Consider the following 21,360-nt stretch of genomic DNA (forward strand, 5'->3'; position numbering starts at 1 on the left):
TGGGCAGAAATCAGAGGGTTTATGCTAGTGGAAGTGAGTTCCAACAGGGGAATTTGTTTCGCGCAAGTTTAGGGGCTGTTATGCTGCCAAAATTTGGCCAGATCAAGTGGTATCTAGCGGGATACAGATAAAGGATTCCCAGGAGTCTACTTTGTAATTTACCCTCTCAAAGTATAAAGAAATACCGAAACGGGCACCAATTTTGGGGCCTACAGGTTGTCGACGTTTGTTCGGAGCATTCTAGCTTCCGAGCCGTGTGTGTACTTAGGTGTTAATCCCTGTTACAGGTTACCTTTGCAAAGTGCTCTGTGTGTGTGTTTAAAGTAAAGAATTTCGGGTGAAAGCTAACACCTACCGCCCCACGGGCCGGTTTCATGGTTCCATTGCCGGGACATCAATCACGTTTTCCTCAAAGAGTGAGCCTCGGTTGTTTTGGGTAAAGACACAGAGTGCAGGAACGCGGGATTACACTATGGCCGACAAAGGGAAGGGCATTATGGAAGAGGGTTCCTCTTCACACGACAAACAGGAAATTCTGCATGTTCGCCCTACCAAAAAGTTGTCAAATTAGGGCTGATTTTCTGCTGCGTTTTTAGGGTTTGCAAGTATGAACCAAGATGAGATAGGGAGAGGTCTCACGGTGGTAGATTGGCCACTAGATCTCCTACGGGAGTATGTGGGTCTGCCAAGTGGCACGCTGCTCGCCGATTCTCTGAGGCGATTGCTTGGATTCTTTGACGCATTGGTAAATCATCTTGAAATTTGAGGTTACTTGGTCGTGGGTAGTACGCTACAGTGCTGTGGAATTATGCTCGTTCGCAGAGGCAAGAGCCTCTTGCACAAGTAAAAAGTTAAGGGACAGGTTGCAAGATGCTATGTGGTGAGTTCAAGAACTATCCACCTATGGATGCAAAGTGGATGGAAGAGCATGAACTATCAGAGTCACCAAATGTATTGCAGCTTTACCTTGAGGCCTTTGGGTTACAGCCTACGTATACCCCAACCCAATGTCTGCAAAGGAGGGGTAATGATAGAGCTAGCACATCAAATGTACTCATGGATTCAGTGCAACAGCAGTGTACAGTTTGACAAAAGTATGAAGGTCTCATTAAGTGATTTGTACATATGTTTTGACAGTCTCTCTTGCGGATACATGCGATGATACAAGAGTGCTAACAACACAAGATCATCAGTGGCATGTATTTATGGTATGCAATCGAGGACGTTTGCGATTTCAAGAGGGGGGTATGTCACGAGGACGTGGCAACTGTTAACCTTAGTTGTTGAGTTCTTTCCAATGATTTTTGTTTAATTTTTGAGACCCTCTTTTTGAAGTTGCAAATGGTCGGACATTGTATGGCCAATGTGAACGGTAGTTTCACCCGTAGACAGAAAGTTGGTCGGCACTGGAACTCGTAAAGTAAAAGGATGTCTAGGCTCAGTGCAAGATCATGTAGGTCCCCCCGTCGCACTTAGCAAGTTAGTGGATACTAGGAAGTGAACTCAATAAAGGCATAAAGTCAAGGTGGGATCACCAACAGAAAGTATCCGACAGTTGGGCCACATCTCCTAAAAATTAGGGAACTGCTATTTTGGGCCGTGAAATGTGTTCGTATCATTACCTCCGGTATGACAAGAGAAACATTTTAGTACTCTGCTGCAAAGTCAATTGATGCACCACTTGAGAGATTTTTAAGCAAGAAGCCCAATGTGAGGAAATTGCATGCATGAGTGCCAAGTGGCACTTTATGGTCAATTTACCAAGTTTGGGAGAAGAGAACTCGTAACTAACTTTCTGGAGCAGTTTTGAAGGCTGTTAACTATGATTTTCAGTCATTTCTCTCTATTTTTGAGCTTCCCACGACTTTGCCTAGGTCCAAGGAGCTCATTTTCAGCATTGGAAGGCGTCAGATGCGTGTTTACAAGGCTGTTTTGCTGCGTTTTCAGCGATACGCAGGTTTTGGCAGCCATGGAAATCTTCCCCTTTTTGCATCTATTTGTTCACAGATACATTACAGGTCAAGGGCAGAAGAGGGGGCGCTCAATTTATGATGGGAGGATGCTTCATTGAGAACCTGTCACAAGTTAAGAGCTATGGAGTGCTTGCTTTCCTCTCTATGTACAATGTGGTGCTAGGAGTGATGACCTGCACACTACACACTGCTCTCTCTCCCCCCTACGTGCAATTATGTGATGCCCCACAAGAGGACTCTTCATTTGACTGATGTACAGCTGTGTGGTTTCATGCTTTTGTGTTGAGGCAAGAGCCTCCTTGAGTAGGAACAGGGGTAGCTAACTGCTACTCCAAAGCACGCACCGGTGAGGGTCATAACCTCACCGTAAAGGTGCGTTTTCAGCGCTGTGTATGCGCTGTAAATTGACTGTTTTTCAGCCATACGGACGCCAGAACCATTGGGAATAGTGCCCCACTGGCAGAGGACAGTTAGGGGACTGTTTCAGGCTGAAAACAGGGCAAAAACCAGTAAATACAGCATGCTGAATTTACTGTTTTTGGGCAGGAATCAGAGGGTTTATGCTAGTGGAAGTGAGTTCCAACAGGGGAATTTATTTCGAGCAAGTTTAGGGGCTGTTATGCTGCCGAAATTTGGCCAAATCAAGTGGTATCTAGCGGGATACAGATAAAGGATTCCCAGGACTCTACTTTGTAATTTACTCTCTCAAAGTATAAAGAAATACCGGAAGGGGCGCCAATTTTGGGGCCTACAGGTTGTCGGCGTTTGCTCGGAGCATTCTAGCTTACGAGCCGTGTGTGTACTTAGGTGTTAATCCCCGTTACAGGTTACCTTTGCAAAGTGCTTTGTGTGTGTGTTTAAAGTAAAGAATTTCGGGTGAAAGCCAACGCCTACCGCCCCACGGGCCGGCCCCTTGGTCTCTACGCTTCCGCATCGTCGACTTTGACAAAACCAACCCATCTTCCAGTCCCCAATATTGTGTCGATCTCTTCCCTCCTTATGCTCGATCAAGTTTAATTTATTTTCAGCCCAATTGTTCGTATGCAAACAATTTGTAACAATGGAATCATAGCACGGTCGCCTCTATTTGTCTACAAAGGACGACGATTCTAAGAAGGAATGAGAAGAGCCATGACGAGTCAAGGGAGAACCGTTGAAGAAGAGCTTCAGCAAGTACGAGTTCAACTCGCAGAATTGCAACAACTCCTTACGCTGCCAAATATCCAGAAGGTGTTGGACGGACTCAAGACACCGCAAGAAAACGATGTCGATTGACATCGAGAAAACGCTACCATTGGTAACAACTGGCAGGAGGAAAATGCAAAAAAAAAAGGTGCCGCTGTGCACAAAGGATCTCCGGATTGATACAACCGGCCTACCGAGAGCAAAGGCCAAGAAAAAGAACTCTCTTTGCTAAATGACAGTAAAGATGTCGCTATCTCTTCCCTGTCATTCTATCCTAATCACACTACCTTTACTTCTTATACAATACCTAAACCCTCTTCTAAGAGGAAAGTACCTACTACTTTACATAACACTAAAGAAAAGCCCAACTTCAAAAAGGATAAACACAAACATCACCACACGATGCAAGTTTTCAAATCTAGTGATAATGACGTCAAGTTTGGCAGTTACATTGGAAGGAGGGATATCTCCAAGGCGTTGTCCTTCATTAGGCAGTTTGAAGTTGCTTGAAGTCCCTCACCTTCTAATTAGAGGGCAAGAAAATAGAAGTTTTTGTTGATGTTGGGGATTGGCTATTCCCTATTGTAAGCCATATCTTAAAAAGGAAATGAGGAAATGTGTTTCGGCTTACTTGATTTTTGCACAAGAGGGATAAGTCAAAGGAGAGTTCTCTCTGGAGTCTTAATAGGAGTTGTTTTCAATTTATTGATAGATACAACAATTGTTTCACTGAAACTCTACCAAATAAGCTACCTCCAGATCGTCCAGAAGATCATCGCATTGATTTCATACCAGGTAGCTCTCCTCCTAACCAAACCCCCTAGAGAGTAAGCCTTGCTCACCAAGAGAAAATTTTGAAGCAAGTCAACAAGCTTCTAGATAAAGGTTTGATACGACCAAGTACTTCTCCCTATTGCTCTCCCCCAAGTCTACCGGTGCAGAAGAATGATGACACGTTCCATATGTGCATAGATTACTAATCTCTAAACAAGATCACAATCAAGAATCAATTTTAATTCTTTTGATTGATGACATTCTTGATAAGTTATAGGATGCAAGCATCTTTAGTCACATAGATTTAATGTTAGGTGCAATGGAATGAATGTTTGCGCTTTGCTCAAGATGAGTGCTCCGAACTCTGCTCAAGGTTCCTTTTTGTTCTTATGGAAGGTAGAGCCCTCCGTTCTTAATGAGAGAGTGCTATGATCACAAACAAAGTGAATGGACACTGTGCGTGCAAGTGTATGAGACTGAGAGATAGAGAGAGAACAAAATACGACATCAGAATGTTGTCAAACCCTCCTCCGAAGGCCCCACTCTCTATGGCGAGAGCGGTCTACTTATGATTGCACAAATCTCTACAATGCTTGGACTTGCCAACGATGTCGACGACGATGAGGACAACGACGAGACGGGCTGAAATCTGTAAATCTTTATCTGCTGAATTCTAACTCTATGTCAGTGACGATGTCGATGACGATGATGCAACGACGACGCGCTGAAAACACAGATGCTGAAATCTGCATTTTCCAGGCTGAAACTGCAAACTTCGATGGATTTGATCGTGCGACGAGGATCTGCTACGGGAAGGTGAGATCTGCGAGGTTTGGGGGTTCTACCGCGGAAACTGACTGCTGAAAAACTGAAAACGCTGAGTCTAGGGCTGATTCCGTCGCGAAGATCTGCAAAAACGCTGAGGTAGATCTACAAACCAAAAACGCTAGGGCTGAAAATGGGTCCCGCTGCAAACACGCTGTGAATCTGCTGGTGAAATCCACTAACGCTAGTGCTGATCTATCCTTTGCTGTCGCCACATGGGTTTACTTCAAGCAAATGTTTGTATCTGCATGATTGTCAAATGAATTTGAAGCCAATGTCATGACGGATTGGCACCAACTCAATGCAGCTACTTGCAAAAGCTTAGAGGAGTACAACCGGAAGTTTTGTGTTGCTTTCAGTAACTTCCTACAAGTTTGTGACATTAACAAAGCAGATAAAAAAGTATTGTTGTGGGCTGCCTAAAGGGCTCAGGAATTACTGTATAAAGAATAAAGTGGCCACCCTTACTCAACTTATGGATGTTGCTAACATTGGTCATGCCTTGTTGAAGGGAGAAGACAGTGGATTCCAAGGCAACGTGAAAGGGGGTCGATCAAAGAAAAATTCAGCAAAGAGGTCCTTTGCACAAGCGACTCCTGAAGCTTCCCTGGGGTTAGGAAATGCAAAGAAGACTAAAGAATCAGTCGAGTCTTCTGGAGGACACAACCAAACAAGGAAAAGTTGCAAGACGCTATTTGGTGAAGTTCAAAAACTATCCACCTATGGATGCAAAGTGGATGCAAGAAAGTGAACTGATAAGAGTCACCAAATGTATTGCAGTTTTACCTTGAAGCTTTTGGTTTACAACCCACGTATTCTCCAACTCAGATCACTTCAGTAGAGCAAAGGTCAAAGGGCTTGACTGGTGCTCAAAAGAGGGGTGATGATAGAGCTAGCACTTCACATGTACATAAGGATTCAGTCCAATAGAACTGTACACAGTTTGACATAAGTATGAAGGTCTCATTAAGTCATTTGTACACATGTTTGACAGTCTTTCTTGCAGATACATGCGATGATAAAAGGGTGCTAACCACACTAAACCATATGTGGCATGTATAGGATGCATGCAATCAAGGACGTTTGCTATTTCAAGAGAGGGGTATGTCGCGAGACTGTGACAACCACTATATATATTTATTGGTTTCTTTCCCTTGATTTTTATTTATTTTTTGGGACCCTCTTGTTACAATCACAAATGTCCAAACATTGCATGCCAATGTGAAATGGCCATTGGCCGAGAGTTTCCCCCGCAAGAGTCAAGGCCAGGTAGCCACGAGATGGTTGGGCCGATCGGCACTGGAATCTGACTAGTAAAGAAGTGGCTAGGCTTAGTTAAAGTCATTTAGGCCCTTCAACAAGACTTTATAAGTTGGTGGGTACTAGGAATTAATCCAAGAGGAGCAAACTGGACACATGGCAATAGGAAAGAAACCTGCAAGTCAACTCACTCCAAAAGGTCTCATTCAAGAGGGGGCACCCAATATGAGGCTGGGAAAGCTGAGTTTTCAGCTTTAAGGTGGATTTTCATGTTTTGCAGCTTTAATGGAAAGCTTGCCTTCTCCCTTGTCTCATGCTGCGCAATGATTTGCTCTCGCGCATCTCTCTCCGCTCATTGCTAATCCCCTACACTTAAGCACAACTCCATCGCGAAGGATTGCGAAAACAGAGTGTTCTCGCCTGAAAACTCGTCCGATTCAAATGGGAGCTGTCCCATTGTGTGCGAGAGCCTCTGAGAAACACGTAAACATATTTGCTCCGCTCAAAATTATGTGAAGCAAAAAATTACAGCCTGCTGTGTTTTTCTGCAGCTTTAGGGTTTTGCACCTAAACTGCAAGATATCACCAAGCGAGCCTCGTGAAACCCTTTGGGTGCGTGTACAGGACAATTTAGAGAGATTTCCCACGAGAAATCTCGTCTAATTCAAAGGGCAAGTGACCCCTACAAATGCGGGAGCTCAAGGGCTACCCACATAAGTGATCGGCACGCGAATCGGAGCGCAAAACAGGGAATTACAGCTTGCTATAAATTTTTGCATGTTTAGGGTTTTGGCCAGTTTTGATGCCTACAGGTCCTAGGAGCTTCGGAGAAGCCATAGAATCACCGAACAGGTGTTTTGGTACACATTGGAGGCCAAAAACAGAGGTTTTAGCACGTTGTAATCTCTCGACAGGTTTTGTAAAGTGCGTGGAAAGTCGCTATTTACTTGGGATTTTGTCCATGGAGACTTCTATTGTGGTTATGTTGTCGAAATCGAGTTAGAGGAGGGGAATTTCAGCCCGATAATAGTGGGACAGCTTGTAGAAATTTACAGTTTCTCTCAAGTGTAATAAGAATAAAGAAATTCCGAAAGGGGCGCCAGTCTTTGGGGGCAACATGGTGTCGTCGTTGTCTGCTTGGAAGCACTCTAGCTCTCACGCCGTGTTTTCTTTGAAGTGTAATTTCCAATGAGAGGCATATTCATGAGGTTCCTTTGTATCGTAAAGTTCAAGTAAAGATCGGGTAAAGGCTTAAAGTCTACTGCCCTTCGGGCCGATTTCACGACCCATATCCTAGCAAAGAATGCAACGTTTTATCTCTCTGTTTCTTCCTACCACCCTTTTTGTCCTCTCTCTCTCTCTCTCTCTCTCTCTCTCTCTCTCTCTCTCTCTCTCTCTCTCTCTCTCTCCCCCCCCCAAAAACATTCTGGAGGTTGCCCTTGCGGCACCTTGCTTAGCCCTAGGTGACCCCTTCTGCTGCAATTTCATGACACAGTTGCTCTCAAAGCTTCCACGTTCAACGATTGTTGTCACAACTCAATAGAAAAAGAATTGAGAAATACATTGTTAGGTGCAACGGAATAAATGTTTGCGCTTTGCTCAAGATGAGTGCTCCGAACTGTGCTCAAGGTTCCTTTTAGTTCTTATGGAAGGGAGAGCCTTCCGTTCTTAATGGAAAGTGCTATGATCACAAACAAAGTGAATGGACACTGTGCGTGCAAGTGTATGAGACTGAGAGATAGAGAGAGAAGAGATACGACACCAAAGACGTAAAACCCTCCTCCGAAGGCCCCACTCTCATCGGCGAGAGTGGTCTACTTATTGATTGCACAAAGTGGTACAATGACGATGCAATGGACTGATGCAACCTGGGACTATGTCGGTGACGACGGCGGGGACGACGACGACGACTTTAGGGCTGAAATCTGCGGTCTTCTAACTGCTGTCCATAAAAACGCTATGGCTGAAAATATGGGACTGATTTTGGTGGCTGAAAATGACTGTTTTGGCTGCGTTTTTGAGGGCTGAAAATCGGAATCTTCTGCAAGTGGCTAGGGCTGAATCTGCTGCTGTTCCTAAGGCTTAAAACGCTGGTCCATCTGCTGCAACAAGGCTGAAAATGGAAAACGTTGGGACTGCCTGTAGCGTTGGTAAAAACGCTAGCCTATCTGGTACTCTGGCGATGAAGGGGTTGAAACACCAGGGTCAGGGACTGTGGCGATGAACAAAAACGCTAGCTGAATGTGTTGGCGATGAGGCAAAGCTGTATACGCCGGGCTATGGTTGATGGCGATGATGAAAACCAAAAACGCTAGGTAGGGGGATTCTGGGCTCGCCAAGGAACTTGGAGACGTCTTGCTGAGAGAGAAGGGGTACCTGTTGCCTGAGGGCCTGTTGTGCTCCTTGCTCATCTGCCCAAGAGTGCTAGTCTAGGGTTGCTTATATATTAACTTGGCAAAATTGCCCTACCGACTTTTTTTGGGAAGTCACTTAAATTAATAAGTGAAAAATGTCAAAAATAGGAAAAATAGGCTAAACGCACTGGAAAAATCTCCTAACTGATTCTAATGGATTCTGATGGGAATACTGATGATCATGCTGTGTGCAACCAGAGGATATGCATCTACACTAAGTGACTGGGCATGCACGGTCTACGAATAGACGCACAAAAGTGACATATCACTTCTAATCTAGACTTGACTGGATTGACTGAACCCTGATCATGCTGTAGCTTGTCCACGGACACATAGGGTTAGATGTGTCACGTGACATCCCCTCCTTTTCAAAGTGAGGTACTGGTACCGAACTGTATGGCGTCGAGGGAGATCGCCAATAGCATCCGGAATCCTGGAAGGGACTCTTTGCCAGTCAACTCTGATGTGTGGGTCGTGCGGTACTTGAACTTCATAAAGGTCTGCAATGCTTGCTTCTTTGGGCTGCGCTAAAAGCGACACAAAGTCTTTTGTGGCTCCTTCGATGCTTCAACTTCGTCTAGAGTCATGCTTCTTTCGTCTTCAAGAATCTCCATGGCTAAAAATTCTTGAAACCATTTTCAACACAAAACCATGAACATACCCATTCCATGTAAAGTGAGTGGAAAAAATCTTGTCTTCGCTAAAGATTGTGTATGCAATGTAGATGAACAACGAGACGGAGTGACAAACCGTTCACTACATACACGCAAACAATGAGACTCTCTTATGATCTAGAGCAATCAACTGTGGCAAAACACAATGGAAATGCCCACGCTTGGTGCTCATACTTTCATGTGCTCGTTCGGAATCTGTGTCATGCCAAGGAAGAGACATGGAATGTGACTTCCTTACATGCATACTTTTCAACTTTTCATGAACAATCCGCATACATTCGTGCTCATTCATAAGTGAAACGTGCTCAACGTACAATATGGCATGCCTAGTAAAAGGGATCACATAAAGACGCTGACTAAAATACAGAAAACGATCACGAATGAAACACTCGAACAATGCGTGCGTATCAATCATGCAAACACATAATACTTCCTGTGAGGGTTCGTTGGACCTAGGCTCGGGAGCCAAGATCGGTTCTTCCTCAATGATCGAATCGTCCTGTGGGGGTTCTTTGGGATCTATCGAATCTTCTTGTGGGGGTTCTTTGGACCTCGACTCGAAAGTCAAGATCGATCCTTCGTGATTGATTGAATCTACGAGGTTAGCTTCGCTAGAAAAAGCATCCACTAACACATCATCCTTATGAACAATCGCATCATCTTCATGCAACTCATCATGCTTGTGAGAAATCACATCTTGATCATGCAAATCATCATGCTTATCATTAACATCCAATTCATCATGCTTATCATTGTCAACCAAATCATCATGCAAATCATTGTCATTCAAATCATCATCATGCTTATCATTATCAATCAATTCATCATGCTTCTCATAATCATGCAAATCGTGTGTGTCATGCTTGGGAGAAGAAGAGAGTGAGAGGGACTCCTTTTCCTGATTCGGTGCAAAGTACGCCTGCACGTGAGAAAAAAGTCGCCACAACTCTTTCATGTGTCGGTCGTTGTTCTCTTGTCTTGCTTTGTTCTCTCGATCATATTCTGCTTGTCTTTCATTGTTCTCGCGATCAAATTTGGCTTGTCTTTCTTTGGCTTCCAAGCGTGCTTGCCCGTGCTCACGCTCTATGGCTGCCATACCTTCTTTGTATTCACGATCTATGGTTGCCCTTCTTTCTGCATAGGCCTTTCTTTCTGCTTCTCTTTCTGCTTTGTCTTCTGCGTGTCTGCGTTTCATTTCTGCCATTCTTTTTGCATTTCTTGCGTTGCGTTCTAAATTCTGTTCCAGAAACATATGGTCCAAAGCCTCCATAAGAGTTAGTGCAATCCTTGACGTAGATGGGGAAGGGTCAGAAAAACCTCCTGGTGGGGAAAATTCTTCTTCGCCTCTCTCATGCTCACCACCTGTATGCGAAGTATCCATTCCGCTTCAGGTGACGACCATTCTAAAGTCGTGGGTTCTTGTGGTCTTGGGTTCTTAAGTTCACGAGGAACTTGGGTTCTTGGGGGTCTTGATGTTCTTGAGGTTTTCTTTCGCTTGCAAACCGCGTTTGAGAAGGATCTTCTCTTCACCCGAGTTCTACTCTTTTCCGCAGGCGCACCCCTTGGCGGCCTTGCGCTCACACCAAGGTTGCTTTTTCCCACCTCACGTCGATTGGCCGGCCGCTAAGTGCACGGTCCGCTCTCAATGAGTGAAAAGAGACACAAGGGGAGGTTGGACAAGCCCTTCTTTCTTTGGATTCCTGTCACTCTTCAAAAAACACGATTAGGAATCAACACGCCCAAGCGAACTTGGGTTCGTGCAACCGCAACAAGCAAAAAAAAAAATCTTGTGATTCTTGTGGTTCTTTCCTTGAGTGATACAGAACACTGCCAAAGCTCTGATACCAATGTTTGGTGCAACGGAATGAATGTTTGCGCTTTGCTCAAGATGAGTGCTCCGAACTGTGCTCAAGGTTCCTTTTAGTTCTTATGGAAGGGACAGCATAGAACTTTCCATTCTTAATGGAAAGTTCTATGATCACAAACAAAGTGAATGGACACTGTGCGTGCAAGTGTATGAGACTGAGAGATAGAGAGAGAAGAGAGATACGACACCAGAGACGTAAAACCCTCCTCCGAAGGCCCCACTCTCGTCGGCGAGAGTGGTCTACTTATTGATTGCACAAAGTGGTACAATGACGATGCAATGGACTGATGCAACCTGGGACTATGTCGGTGACGACGACGGGGACGACGACGACGACTCTAGGGCTGAAATCTGCGGTCTTCTAACTGCTGTCCATAAAAACGCTATGGCTGAAAATCTGGGACTGATTTCGATGGCTGAAAATGGCTGTTTTGGCTGCGTTTTTGAGGGCTGAAAATGGGGATCTTTTGCAAGTGGCTAGGGCTGAATCTGTTGTTGTTCCTAAGGCTGAAAACTCTGGTCCATCTGCTGCAACAAGGCTGAAACTGGAAAACGCTGGGGCTGCCTGTAGCGTTAGTAAAACGCTGGCCTATCTGGTACTGTGGCGATGAAGGGGCTGAAACACCACGGTCAGGGACTGTGGCGATGAACAAAGACGCTAGCTGAATGTGTTGGCGATGAGGCAAAGCTGCAAACGCCGGGCTATGGTTGATGGCGATGATGAAAACCAAAAACGCTAGGCTTAGGGGGATTTTGGGCTCGCCAAGGAACTTGGGGAGGTCTTGCTGAGAGAGAAGGGGTACCTGCTGCCTGAGGGCCTGTTGTGCTCCTTGCTCATCTGCCCAAGAGTGCTAGTCTAGGGTTGCTTAAATATTAACTTAGCAAAATTGCCCTACCTACTTTTGTTGGGAAGTGACTTAAATTAATAAGTGAAAAAATGTCAAAAATAGGGAAAATAGGCTAAATGCACTAGAAAAATCCCCTAACTTATTCTAATGGATTCTGATGGGAATATTGATTATCATGCTGTGTGCAACCAGAGGATATGCATCTACACTAAGTGACTGGGTATGCACGGTCTACGAATAGACTCACAAAAGTGACAGGTCACTTCTAATCTAGACTTGACTAGACTGATTGAACCCTGATCATGTTGTAGCTTGTCCACGGACACATAGGGTTGGATGTGTCACGTGACATACACATCCTTTTTACTCATTTATATGAATTTTTTAATTTGTTTTTCTTCTTTAACATAGAAGGTAGCCAGATAAGTGCATTTGAGTAGCCCACACTAAAATGAGTAGTCACAGGTTATGGTGGACACACAATGGATTAGAACATAGATAATGTACACTCCCACCTAGCAGACCAAAAAGGGGCACTAGTGGCTTGTAACTCTTGCATACAGGGTCATACTCGCACATAGAAAGAATTAAGGCCTTGGAGTGTGGGCTAGATCTGCCATAAAAGACAGTTACTATGGCTCAAGGTCCACAGCCATCTGTGTCTCTCGCCAGGCTTGGTACCCATTAATGGCATCACTCGACAAATACATGGCGGCTGTCAAAACTTTTCTTCTTGTTAGTTGCAAAGTGTCACAAACTGTTGATGTGTCAAGCCACTGAAGAACGGAGCCAACCTACAGATCCTAGCGGAGGGGCCTAAACCCTAAGAAGAAGAAGTAGAAGCGGCACAAGAAGTTTTACCAACTTGCAAAGTCTTATCGAGTGGCCTATTTTAAAGAAGAAATCTTACCAACTTATGGGAACCCGTCCAATGGGGCCCAAGGGACCTAAAGCCCTTAAAATAAAACAAGACCACACACACACTCAATCTATTGTGAAAAGGTGATGACGTGGCAATTCTACGGACGCCCATGATTTACGTTGATGATGTGGCAAGCTGTACGAACTTCCACGAATTGCATTAGCAAGTGCTGACGTGGCAGTTGTACGGAATTCCCTGTTTTGCGTTGGCAACTTTTGGCAAAGATGTTTTTGAACCATATGCTTTTGAGTTTGAAGCTTTTCATGTAACTGCTTTTCATAGGCCAAGAGCCTTTCAATATGTGCCACGGGCCGAGTCTTGGGCAGCTTTCGCGTGAAGGTGCAGAGCTTGGAGTACCGACCTTGCACTGAGTTCAAGCAATATAAAGAAATACTGAAAGGGGCGCCAAGGTTTGGGGCAAGTGCTCTCTCGGGGTGGAATTCTACCACCCCGTCTCGTGTCGTGCATCTCTTTCAGTTCAGTTGTTATTGAAGTGCTAAAAGCTTGTTCGGTCTGTTCTTTTCCGTTGGCACGTGGTGTCGGTCTCGTGACACAAAGGAAGCATTAAATTGATGCAACCAAAAATAAATCACAGAAGTATCCATCTTACCATCATAGTGGTTGGGAAAGTCAACTTCTCAGCGGCTGGGAAAGTCGACTTCTCAGTGGCTGGGTGGTTGCAGTCGTCGTCTCTACCTGGGCTACGTGATGACTTGTAAGCCTCTTTGAAAGGATCGATCCTCCAGAAGATGAACTGATGGACCAAACTCTTGTATACCTTGGTGTTTCTTAGCCTCACGCTCTTGCTCCATAGCTACCCTCTTTTCTTCAGCAACTATACATAGAGCTTTGCGTTCTCTCTTTAGAGCCATTCTTTCCCTTTTGACAGTTGCTCGATGAGCCTACTGTTGTAGCATCATCTCCACCAAGGACTTCATCAAAACCTCCCCTGAGCTTGGTGCAGCCCGTGGCAAGAATGAGGATGGAGCGTGGAGGAGGATTCGGAAACGATCCTCCTCGCGTGGCGATTTCTTCTTCTCCAATTCCACTCTCATCACCTTCATGCATCGCACTTTTGATAATGACCATGCACTAAGTACTCGAGCACTTGAGGTTCTTGGGATACTTGGGTTTGTGGGATTCTTGGTACTTGGTACTGCTTGCAATCTACGTTGAAGAAGGCTTTTCTCTTACCCAAGCTCAATTACATCCCGCGAGTGCACCCCTTGCCAACCTTACACTCACACCAAGGTTGCTTTTTCCCACCTCACGTAGATTGGGTTGACGCAATGTGCAAGGTCCACTCTCAATGAGTGGAAAAGAAAATCGAGGGAAGGAGTGGAGTGGCTCCCCTCTTGTGTAGCACACACCACACCATATTCAACCCTCTAATTTAGTGTGTTGCCATGCATTGAAGGAATAGACATTGTTAAAATCCAAAAGCCTCAAGGTACAACTCTAATAATAAAGAGAATCTACAAGGTCCTTCTCCTCCATCCAATTTGCCCCGAGAGCCGAAAAGTTCTTGCCCACAAATTATCAATGGACCTAGCTTACCCTTCTGTGCTTTTTCTTGTGCCCTAGGACGCTGCTTTGGCTCCTGTCCATTCGCACATCATTTTGAGTCGTCGGAACTCTTTGATGTAGCATCAACTGATTCCTTTGGTTCTTTCTTTGAACACTTCGTGAAGACGTGCCCCTATTCACCAAAAACCATAACACTTGTCATCTTTGAAGTACTCAACACGCTACTCTTTTGTCAATTTGGGCCGGATGGGTTTCTTCTCCTTCTTCTTGTCCTTCACCTCCTTGGAAGAGCCCTTCACGGCTTGTCCCTTGGATAAGTCAAGGAGCCTGAATGCACTCCGTCCTTTGCATGTTCCATGGGATTCTGAATAGTCTCTCTCATTGTATTCAGTTCGGTAAAGTAACCTTGTGTTTGAGCAGAGTACTAGATCTAAGCAAGGGACCCTTGAGAGTGGTTAAGACCCGACATGCAGTGTCATCTCTCTTCTCCCTCTGTGTGCATCTCTGTCTCATTGTATTCAATTCAGTTTTTCTTTCAATTGAAATAAAGTAATCTTGTGTTTGTGCGGAGTACTAGATATGAGTTAAAATCCTTAACACTAGAATGGTAACAGGACACTTTTATGTCCTGTTAAGTGACCATTTTGCTTGAATTATTTGAAGAGTATGAAAATGAATTTCTAGGTGCTATATATCCACAAAGTTGCCTTTTGAGCTGAAAAAAACTTAGCATTTTTTTTGGAGTATCGATCTCACCATTAACCTTACTCTTGCACAACATTTTTGAACCTAAAATGTGTGAAAAAACGGATCCTGTTTTTGGCTTTTTTTCAATTTTTGGCAACTATACCACTCTAAACTTCATGTTTGTGAGGTTTAGATGGCTAGAGGTTAGGCCTTCATAGTTCTCAACATGTTTTGATTCTTGTAGAGAGAGCTAAGTGTTAAAATTGAAAGTTATGACCAATTTACAAGAATTGCATAATCCTGTTTATCGGCCAAAATTAGCACTTTTATGATTTTTTTGGTGGCTTTCTTGATATCCAAATTCAATTTTGATTGTGTAAGTGTAATGTATAACATAAAGCTAATCTTCCTTGAGTTTTGGGGGACCTAATATGCTATATAGCATAGTATATGATGAAGGTTGAGTTTTTTGATTGCTGAAGAATACGATACATTTTAGAGTAGCAAGTATAACTTTCTCAATATTGCTAGTTTCTTAGGCCAATTGTGTGTATTTTGTAGGTAGTAACCATATCTAATCATAGACTACAAACTTGGCTAGATATTGAGTAGTTTCCATGGGTTTCTAGAGGTCATAATGCTAAACCCAGTTTTTTCATGTTTGCTGTATTTAGCACTTTATCATTGCCCCCAAGGTTCCAATTGTAAGAGATCCATTATCCTTTTGACATGCTCCATGGCTCCTTTTGAATCCAAAGGCCCAAAGGAAACTAAGAAAACATGTATACAGTATCTGTATTGAGCGTGATTATAGAAACTTTGATGATAGGTCCGCAGAATGGCAAAAAAGCAACTTTTTTGTACTTTTTTTTTGCCCAAAAAAAAATTAGTGAGGTAAAAACAACCATATGTTTTGGTCACCAACCCATTGAAGTTAACGGGGCATTTTATCTCATGTCCTACAAAAATCCCCACTCTTATTTATATGCAATCAACCATAAGAAACTGTTGTTTTGGGCAAAATGCATTGGTCCATCAACTTTGGAGGCTTGTAGTGACCAAGGGATGAGAAAAATTAGAAGTTTCTCATTTTTTCCATATGTAGTAGTTATTGAACTATAAGCTCATGAAAGGATTTTTCAAAATGGGCGGATCTACTATGGTTTTGGAAATTTTTCCCAAAACCTGAAAGGACACTTTTATGTCCTGTTAGGTTACCATTCTAGTGTTAAACCCTTCCGTTGCACCTGCCATCCGTCTTGTCGATATCTCCTGCCAAAACTTGCCTTAGTCTTCTCTCGATTCCTCAGAAGGAGGCTTGCTAGGATTGGAGTGCTCGCCATGGTGGATCTCTCTGTTCCCTTGCTAGGATTGGAGTGCTCTCCATCTTCCCGCAATCAGGTAGTCGGTTCCGATGAAACACAATCCTCTTTGCCGGTTTTACTGCAAGAACCCATGTGTTGCAAAAAAAAGGATCAGATCCTTCGTAGACGAAGAATAGTTTGAGCTCTAATACCACTAAAACACGCTTGGACACCAAAGCGAGAAATCAGTGGCAACACACGAACACAAACTGCAACAACTGAACTTGAAATATATATATATATACACACACAGAGAGAGAGAGAGAGAGAGAGAGAGAGAAGAAGAAGAAGAGGGTTGACACGAAGCGGCGGAGTTCCACTTCCACATGCACTGGCCCCAAAGATTGGCGCCCTTTTCTGTATTTCTTTCTTTATTGCTTGACCTCAAAGTACAACTCCCGAGGATCCTCTTTGCAACTATGCTCCTAGGGGCTTAGTCCAAAGAAAGGAGACCCAAGGGCACATATAAAAGTTACACGGGCCCCCTACACTAGGCACCCCAGTTGCTTTTCACAAATCCCCAAGAATCCCCAGCGAAAAAGCACTCCCAAAAGCTTCACACAAACTGCCCAAAGAGTTGGTTGTACGGGCTGCCACAAAACACGGCAGTTTTTGTGCTGACTGGTTTCAGCAACTTTTTATTGCATGTGGCCTTTGAGTTTTTGTTTAGCCTCATTATGGCCACTGAAGGGCCATAAATGATTAGACACCCTGCCACGTCATCACACTTGTGATATCAAACCAACTCACCTTTGCAAAGCAAATGCTTTTTTTATACAGGCAAGCCCCTACTTTGAGATACAGCTAGCCCCACTATTGTTAGGCTATGCCTCAAAAGTGAAAACGCACAACAGAAGCTATGTTATCAAACATTGTATTTGAATGTTTCTTACAAGAAGAGTATAGCTACCGTATACTATGACTAATGTTGGTTTCCCTAGTATGCTCGTCAGTGCTCTTGCTACACATGAGCTATCCAGCAGAAGATTTACACGATGGCTAGAGAGTGAGCATGAGATCAAATAAAACCTTACCCATGCTTCCATCCATGGAGGACCTTCCACACCATCCAAAGCGCATCCAGCAACAGTTCCATCAATGAGCGCTTGTTTCAAGGCACAATCATCAAGCAAGTGGCTACTGCTTGTATTCACAATCAAGGCCCCTGTATATCAAAACAATCTGTATAAAACTTCTAGAGTGAAAACGTGTTCCTTACATTTAGCTGGTTGTCTTCTACCTGGCTTTATGTGTTGCAGAGCATCTGCATTAATTAATTGCACTGTTTCAGTGGTGAGGGAGCAATGCAAAGATACAACATCACTAGCTGCTAGTAGCTCCTTCAAGGTTTCAACTCTTTTTGCAGCTGCTGGAAAGTTCAGCCGCCCATGAAGGATCCCATCCTTCCCCTGCAAGCAAAATTGGGTTGTTGAAACCGAAACCAACCATCGAAAGTGAGACGTGTAAATGGAGGAAAACACACCTCTTCAACTTCAAAATAGAGGACCTTCATTTTGAAAGCTAATGTTCGGGATGCAAGTGCACAAGCAGAAGCTGATCGCCCCACAATCCCCATAACAAGGCCTCTGCACCGTCTCATCCCTCGGCAGACCGGCTGTATAGTCCCAAGCCAGCCTCCTAAATTTGACAAACCTCGCTCTGCCAGAACATGAGTATGCCGGAGCAACCCCAAAACCAAAGCCATGACAGTGTCAGCTATTTCTTCTGCCCGCCCAGTGTCTACGTGCAGGAGGTGAAGCCCTAATTCACTTGCAAGCGAGGAGTCAGCTGCCTTGTCCACCGATCCAAGACACAGAATAAGCTGCCATGGCTGCAAGCGGCGCTGTGCTGCACGGGGAAGAAAGGAAAGAGAATGCAAGAGCACTGCAATAGCCGCTTCAATTTTGCCATCGGGAACCTGTTGCAAGCCCACATGCTGAATTTGTGCAACCCCCGTAAGTGCCTCCTCTTCGAGATGGTAATCTTCAAGGCAATTTAAGGCTACAATCAATGGAGGTGAAACAGGGCCTTCACAAGCTGTTATACCTGTGCTGCTACTCTTCTCCTTCTCGTTTCTTGGTTCGTCTCCAGTTTTCGAACGCTCGGAAGGGCCAATGGCATGGCCGATGTCTGCAGATTTTCGAGTCGCGGACTCGATCTTCGTCATGGCGAGAGGGATGTATTAGCTTGTCAGGGGCACGACGGCTAAGCTCGCCATTTTCACAGGGATCGCGGCCCAGACGGCAGGAAGTGAGAAATGGTACATGGCGAACGCGACAATGAAGAAGAGATAGTGCAGGCAAGAAAGAGGCGTGCACAGAGAGAGAGAGAGAGAGAGAGAGAGAGAGAGAGAGAGAGAGCCGGACAGGGTAAGGAGAGCTGCCGGGCGGGAAAAAAGCAGAAAGTCTGATGCCCTTCACGAAAACTACCAACAGCTCACGTTTCGTGAACTTTCAACTTTGTCGAACATGAAGTGGTTTCCGTGACAAATGCACCCGTTGAGGGTAAAGGCCCCTTGTGGGTGAAATTGTATAGGGTAAAAGCCTCGTTTATAAGTGACACGGGGTGTCACTCGAGGGATCGACAGCGGGGAGCACGATCGGCAGGGCGAGGGGCTTTAGGTCGTTGGATCGACGCGCCTAGAGGGGGCAGGTTTTTATATTGTTAAAGGCGCACTGGTTGCATGGAGACACGTTAGGCGAGACGGTTGAGGTCTGCGAGTGGGTGGGAAGGGGTCGCGAGCTCGAGGCGGGAGTGGGACAGGCAGCGCGAATTTTTTTTCCCAGCCAGATTTGATCCAACGGTGGGATGCACTCGGGCCGTTGATCCCTCAAGTGCACCCCGTGTGCTTTATCAACAAGGGGGTAAAAGCCCCTAATAAAGGACACTCAGCTGGGAAAGCTCATAGAAAGAGCTATGGTGCACCCTGATTTGAGCGGGAGTTGGTTCAAAAGATAGCGGAAGATGTGCCAATCACAATAAGTTTGGCGGTTTGACAATTTGGCAATGAGCAAAAAAAAATCCAACTAAGTTTTCAATCAGTGCCAAAAGAGCCCACTTTGGACACCGTCACACCACTAACAGATCAACACTCGCTCGATTTGAACCCAAGATTCCGCAAATCACATGCGCACACGTCATGTTAATTGTCCTACTCGCTTGTTTGTGTCCTTTATTAGGGCCTTGCTAGTGCTTAATCTATGTCCTGCTTTTGGGGCGTGTCCACGTATTGGCACCTTTACCCTGACAATGTTTGGTTGTAAATACATGTATAAAGTTTTCTTTGTTGCCTTGCATGAAAAGGTAGGTTCCCCTTCATCCAAAACTTGTTCAGATCCAAAAATGACCGCCTCTAATTTTTGCAAGAAGGGTTTCCAAAATTTATGTAGAATTCTCCTTCTCAAAAATGGTTTTCACCTTCTGAAAAAGGGGTGAAAAGGATCCAAATCCGGCTCCATGAAACCATTTTGCCAATCCCTCGCATCGATGATTTCTTTTTTCTTGGGGCACCATTTTTAGAACACTTAAGCAAAATCACTCGCTTCGATCAGGTTATTCTCTATAAAGCTACTCACGATAGCGCAAACCAATTGCATCGAAAGATTCGACCGAAATCAATTTTGTGCCTTGCGGTTGTTTTTTGACACAATTTTTAGTTCCCGATGCAAAAAGTAGTGATGGATGTCTCACATCAGGATTGATAATGTTTTTTTTTCAACACAATTCAAGATCCCAATGCAAAAGGTAGAGCTCCAACGATTATGAACAAGCAAGGTTCATTCTAAAAACATCCAAGGACTGAGTTTGATTCCTCGACATAGCAACTGAGCATTTCATGCATCAGCCACTCTCGTCATCCAAGCTGTGGGCATGTGTCAAGGATGAAAACTCTCCTTCAAGGAGGAAATAATGTTGGGACAAGGGTAGGATGCACTTTGGGTTAGACACAGTCCTTAGGCAAGGCCGGCTATAGATAGTGTGCTAAGTAAGGGGGTCTCGTAAAGATAGCTTAGGGCTTAGGGAATCTACAAGACGAGGTGGCTGGGTGGAGAACAACACGTCCATAGTTCCTTGGGCATCACATTAAGCCATAAATTTTTCAAAAAGTTCTCAATTTTAATATATGTGTTATGTACAATTGCTTGCAGCCAAAAAAATCCTCTGAATCAAACACATAGTGCATGATCCTTTAGTGAGTGTTGGGAGATCAATCAGTGAGTGTTGGGAGATCAATTAGTAGCACACATGAAGCAGGGTAGCCAAAGCAAGCATTGAAGTTAACTTAAGAAAGGGTACAAGTTGGGTCAAGTAAATTGCATACAATTTCATAGGTTGTAGAATTGAGTGCAAGTTTCCAGCTATACTAGCATGGTAAAGTCTCTATTTTTGAGCACAGATAAGCTCCAAGTATGATGGTAGCATTCAAAATGTCTCATAGCATACTTGCTAAATACACTATATGATAGCACTATTGTAGCATTACAATGCTTTCTAAAACCAGTTGTAGCACTTATTACAAAATCGGGGTAGCGTTTGTCTGGATTGTAGAATTGCTCTTTTTTTTTGGTGCACTTGGGCAACATTTCAAATAAACTCTTACATGACAAATCAACAAGCTCACAAGAGTGGAATACTAAACATGTAGCAAGTTTGAGCACATCTACATAGTTGAGGGGTATAGCAAGGTGGTTGAAGCTCCATAAGGTGAATAGCTCACAGAGGCATACGTATATCATCCATAATTGGGCAGTGGTATTGAAAACACGGTATGGTAATTTGATAGCATAGGGCTCTTTTTGGAGTATGCAAAGTGAATACTTCTGTCAAGATTCAACTGCTTATGCTTGTATTTGGAGTATTTGATAAATCCAATAACCTATCATATAAAATTGTTTGTTTTGGATCTTTTGCTTTATGTAGTGCTCTCAAACGTGGTAACATTTTCTAGATTCTTGTTGGCCAATTTGATGCTCTCATGCATGTACAGTCTGTATAGGCAAATATGTATGCACAATGTGACTTTGTTTGTCTCGATACATA

At 44.2% G+C, this 21,360-nt stretch overlaps 1 protein-coding gene across 1 annotated transcript in view; it reads right to left on the reverse strand.

Annotated features, from left to right (window-relative positions):
• The window catches only part of AN (NAD(P)-binding Rossmann-fold superfamily protein), a 32,279-nt gene extending 13,564 nt beyond the window's left edge, over window positions 1-18,715 (reverse strand). The window contains exons 1-3 of the mRNA XM_086520369.1: window positions 17,804-18,715; window positions 17,561-17,729; window positions 17,355-17,485 (exon numbers count right to left, since the gene is read on the reverse strand). Coding sequence (XP_086376495.1) covers window positions 17,355-17,485; window positions 17,561-17,729; window positions 17,804-18,487 — 984 coding nt within the window. The 5' untranslated portion in view covers window positions 18,488-18,715. The remainder of the gene's footprint in view (window positions 1-17,354; window positions 17,486-17,560; window positions 17,730-17,803) is intronic.
• Between the last annotated feature and the right edge of the window lie 2,645 nt (window positions 18,716-21,360).

This window comes from Adiantum capillus-veneris, chromosome 9, assembly GCF_014529385.1.
Source record: "Adiantum capillus-veneris isolate H3 chromosome 9, ASM1452938v2, whole genome shotgun sequence".
In the NCBI taxonomy this organism is placed as follows: Eukaryota; Viridiplantae; Streptophyta; class Polypodiopsida; order Polypodiales; family Pteridaceae; genus Adiantum; species Adiantum capillus-veneris.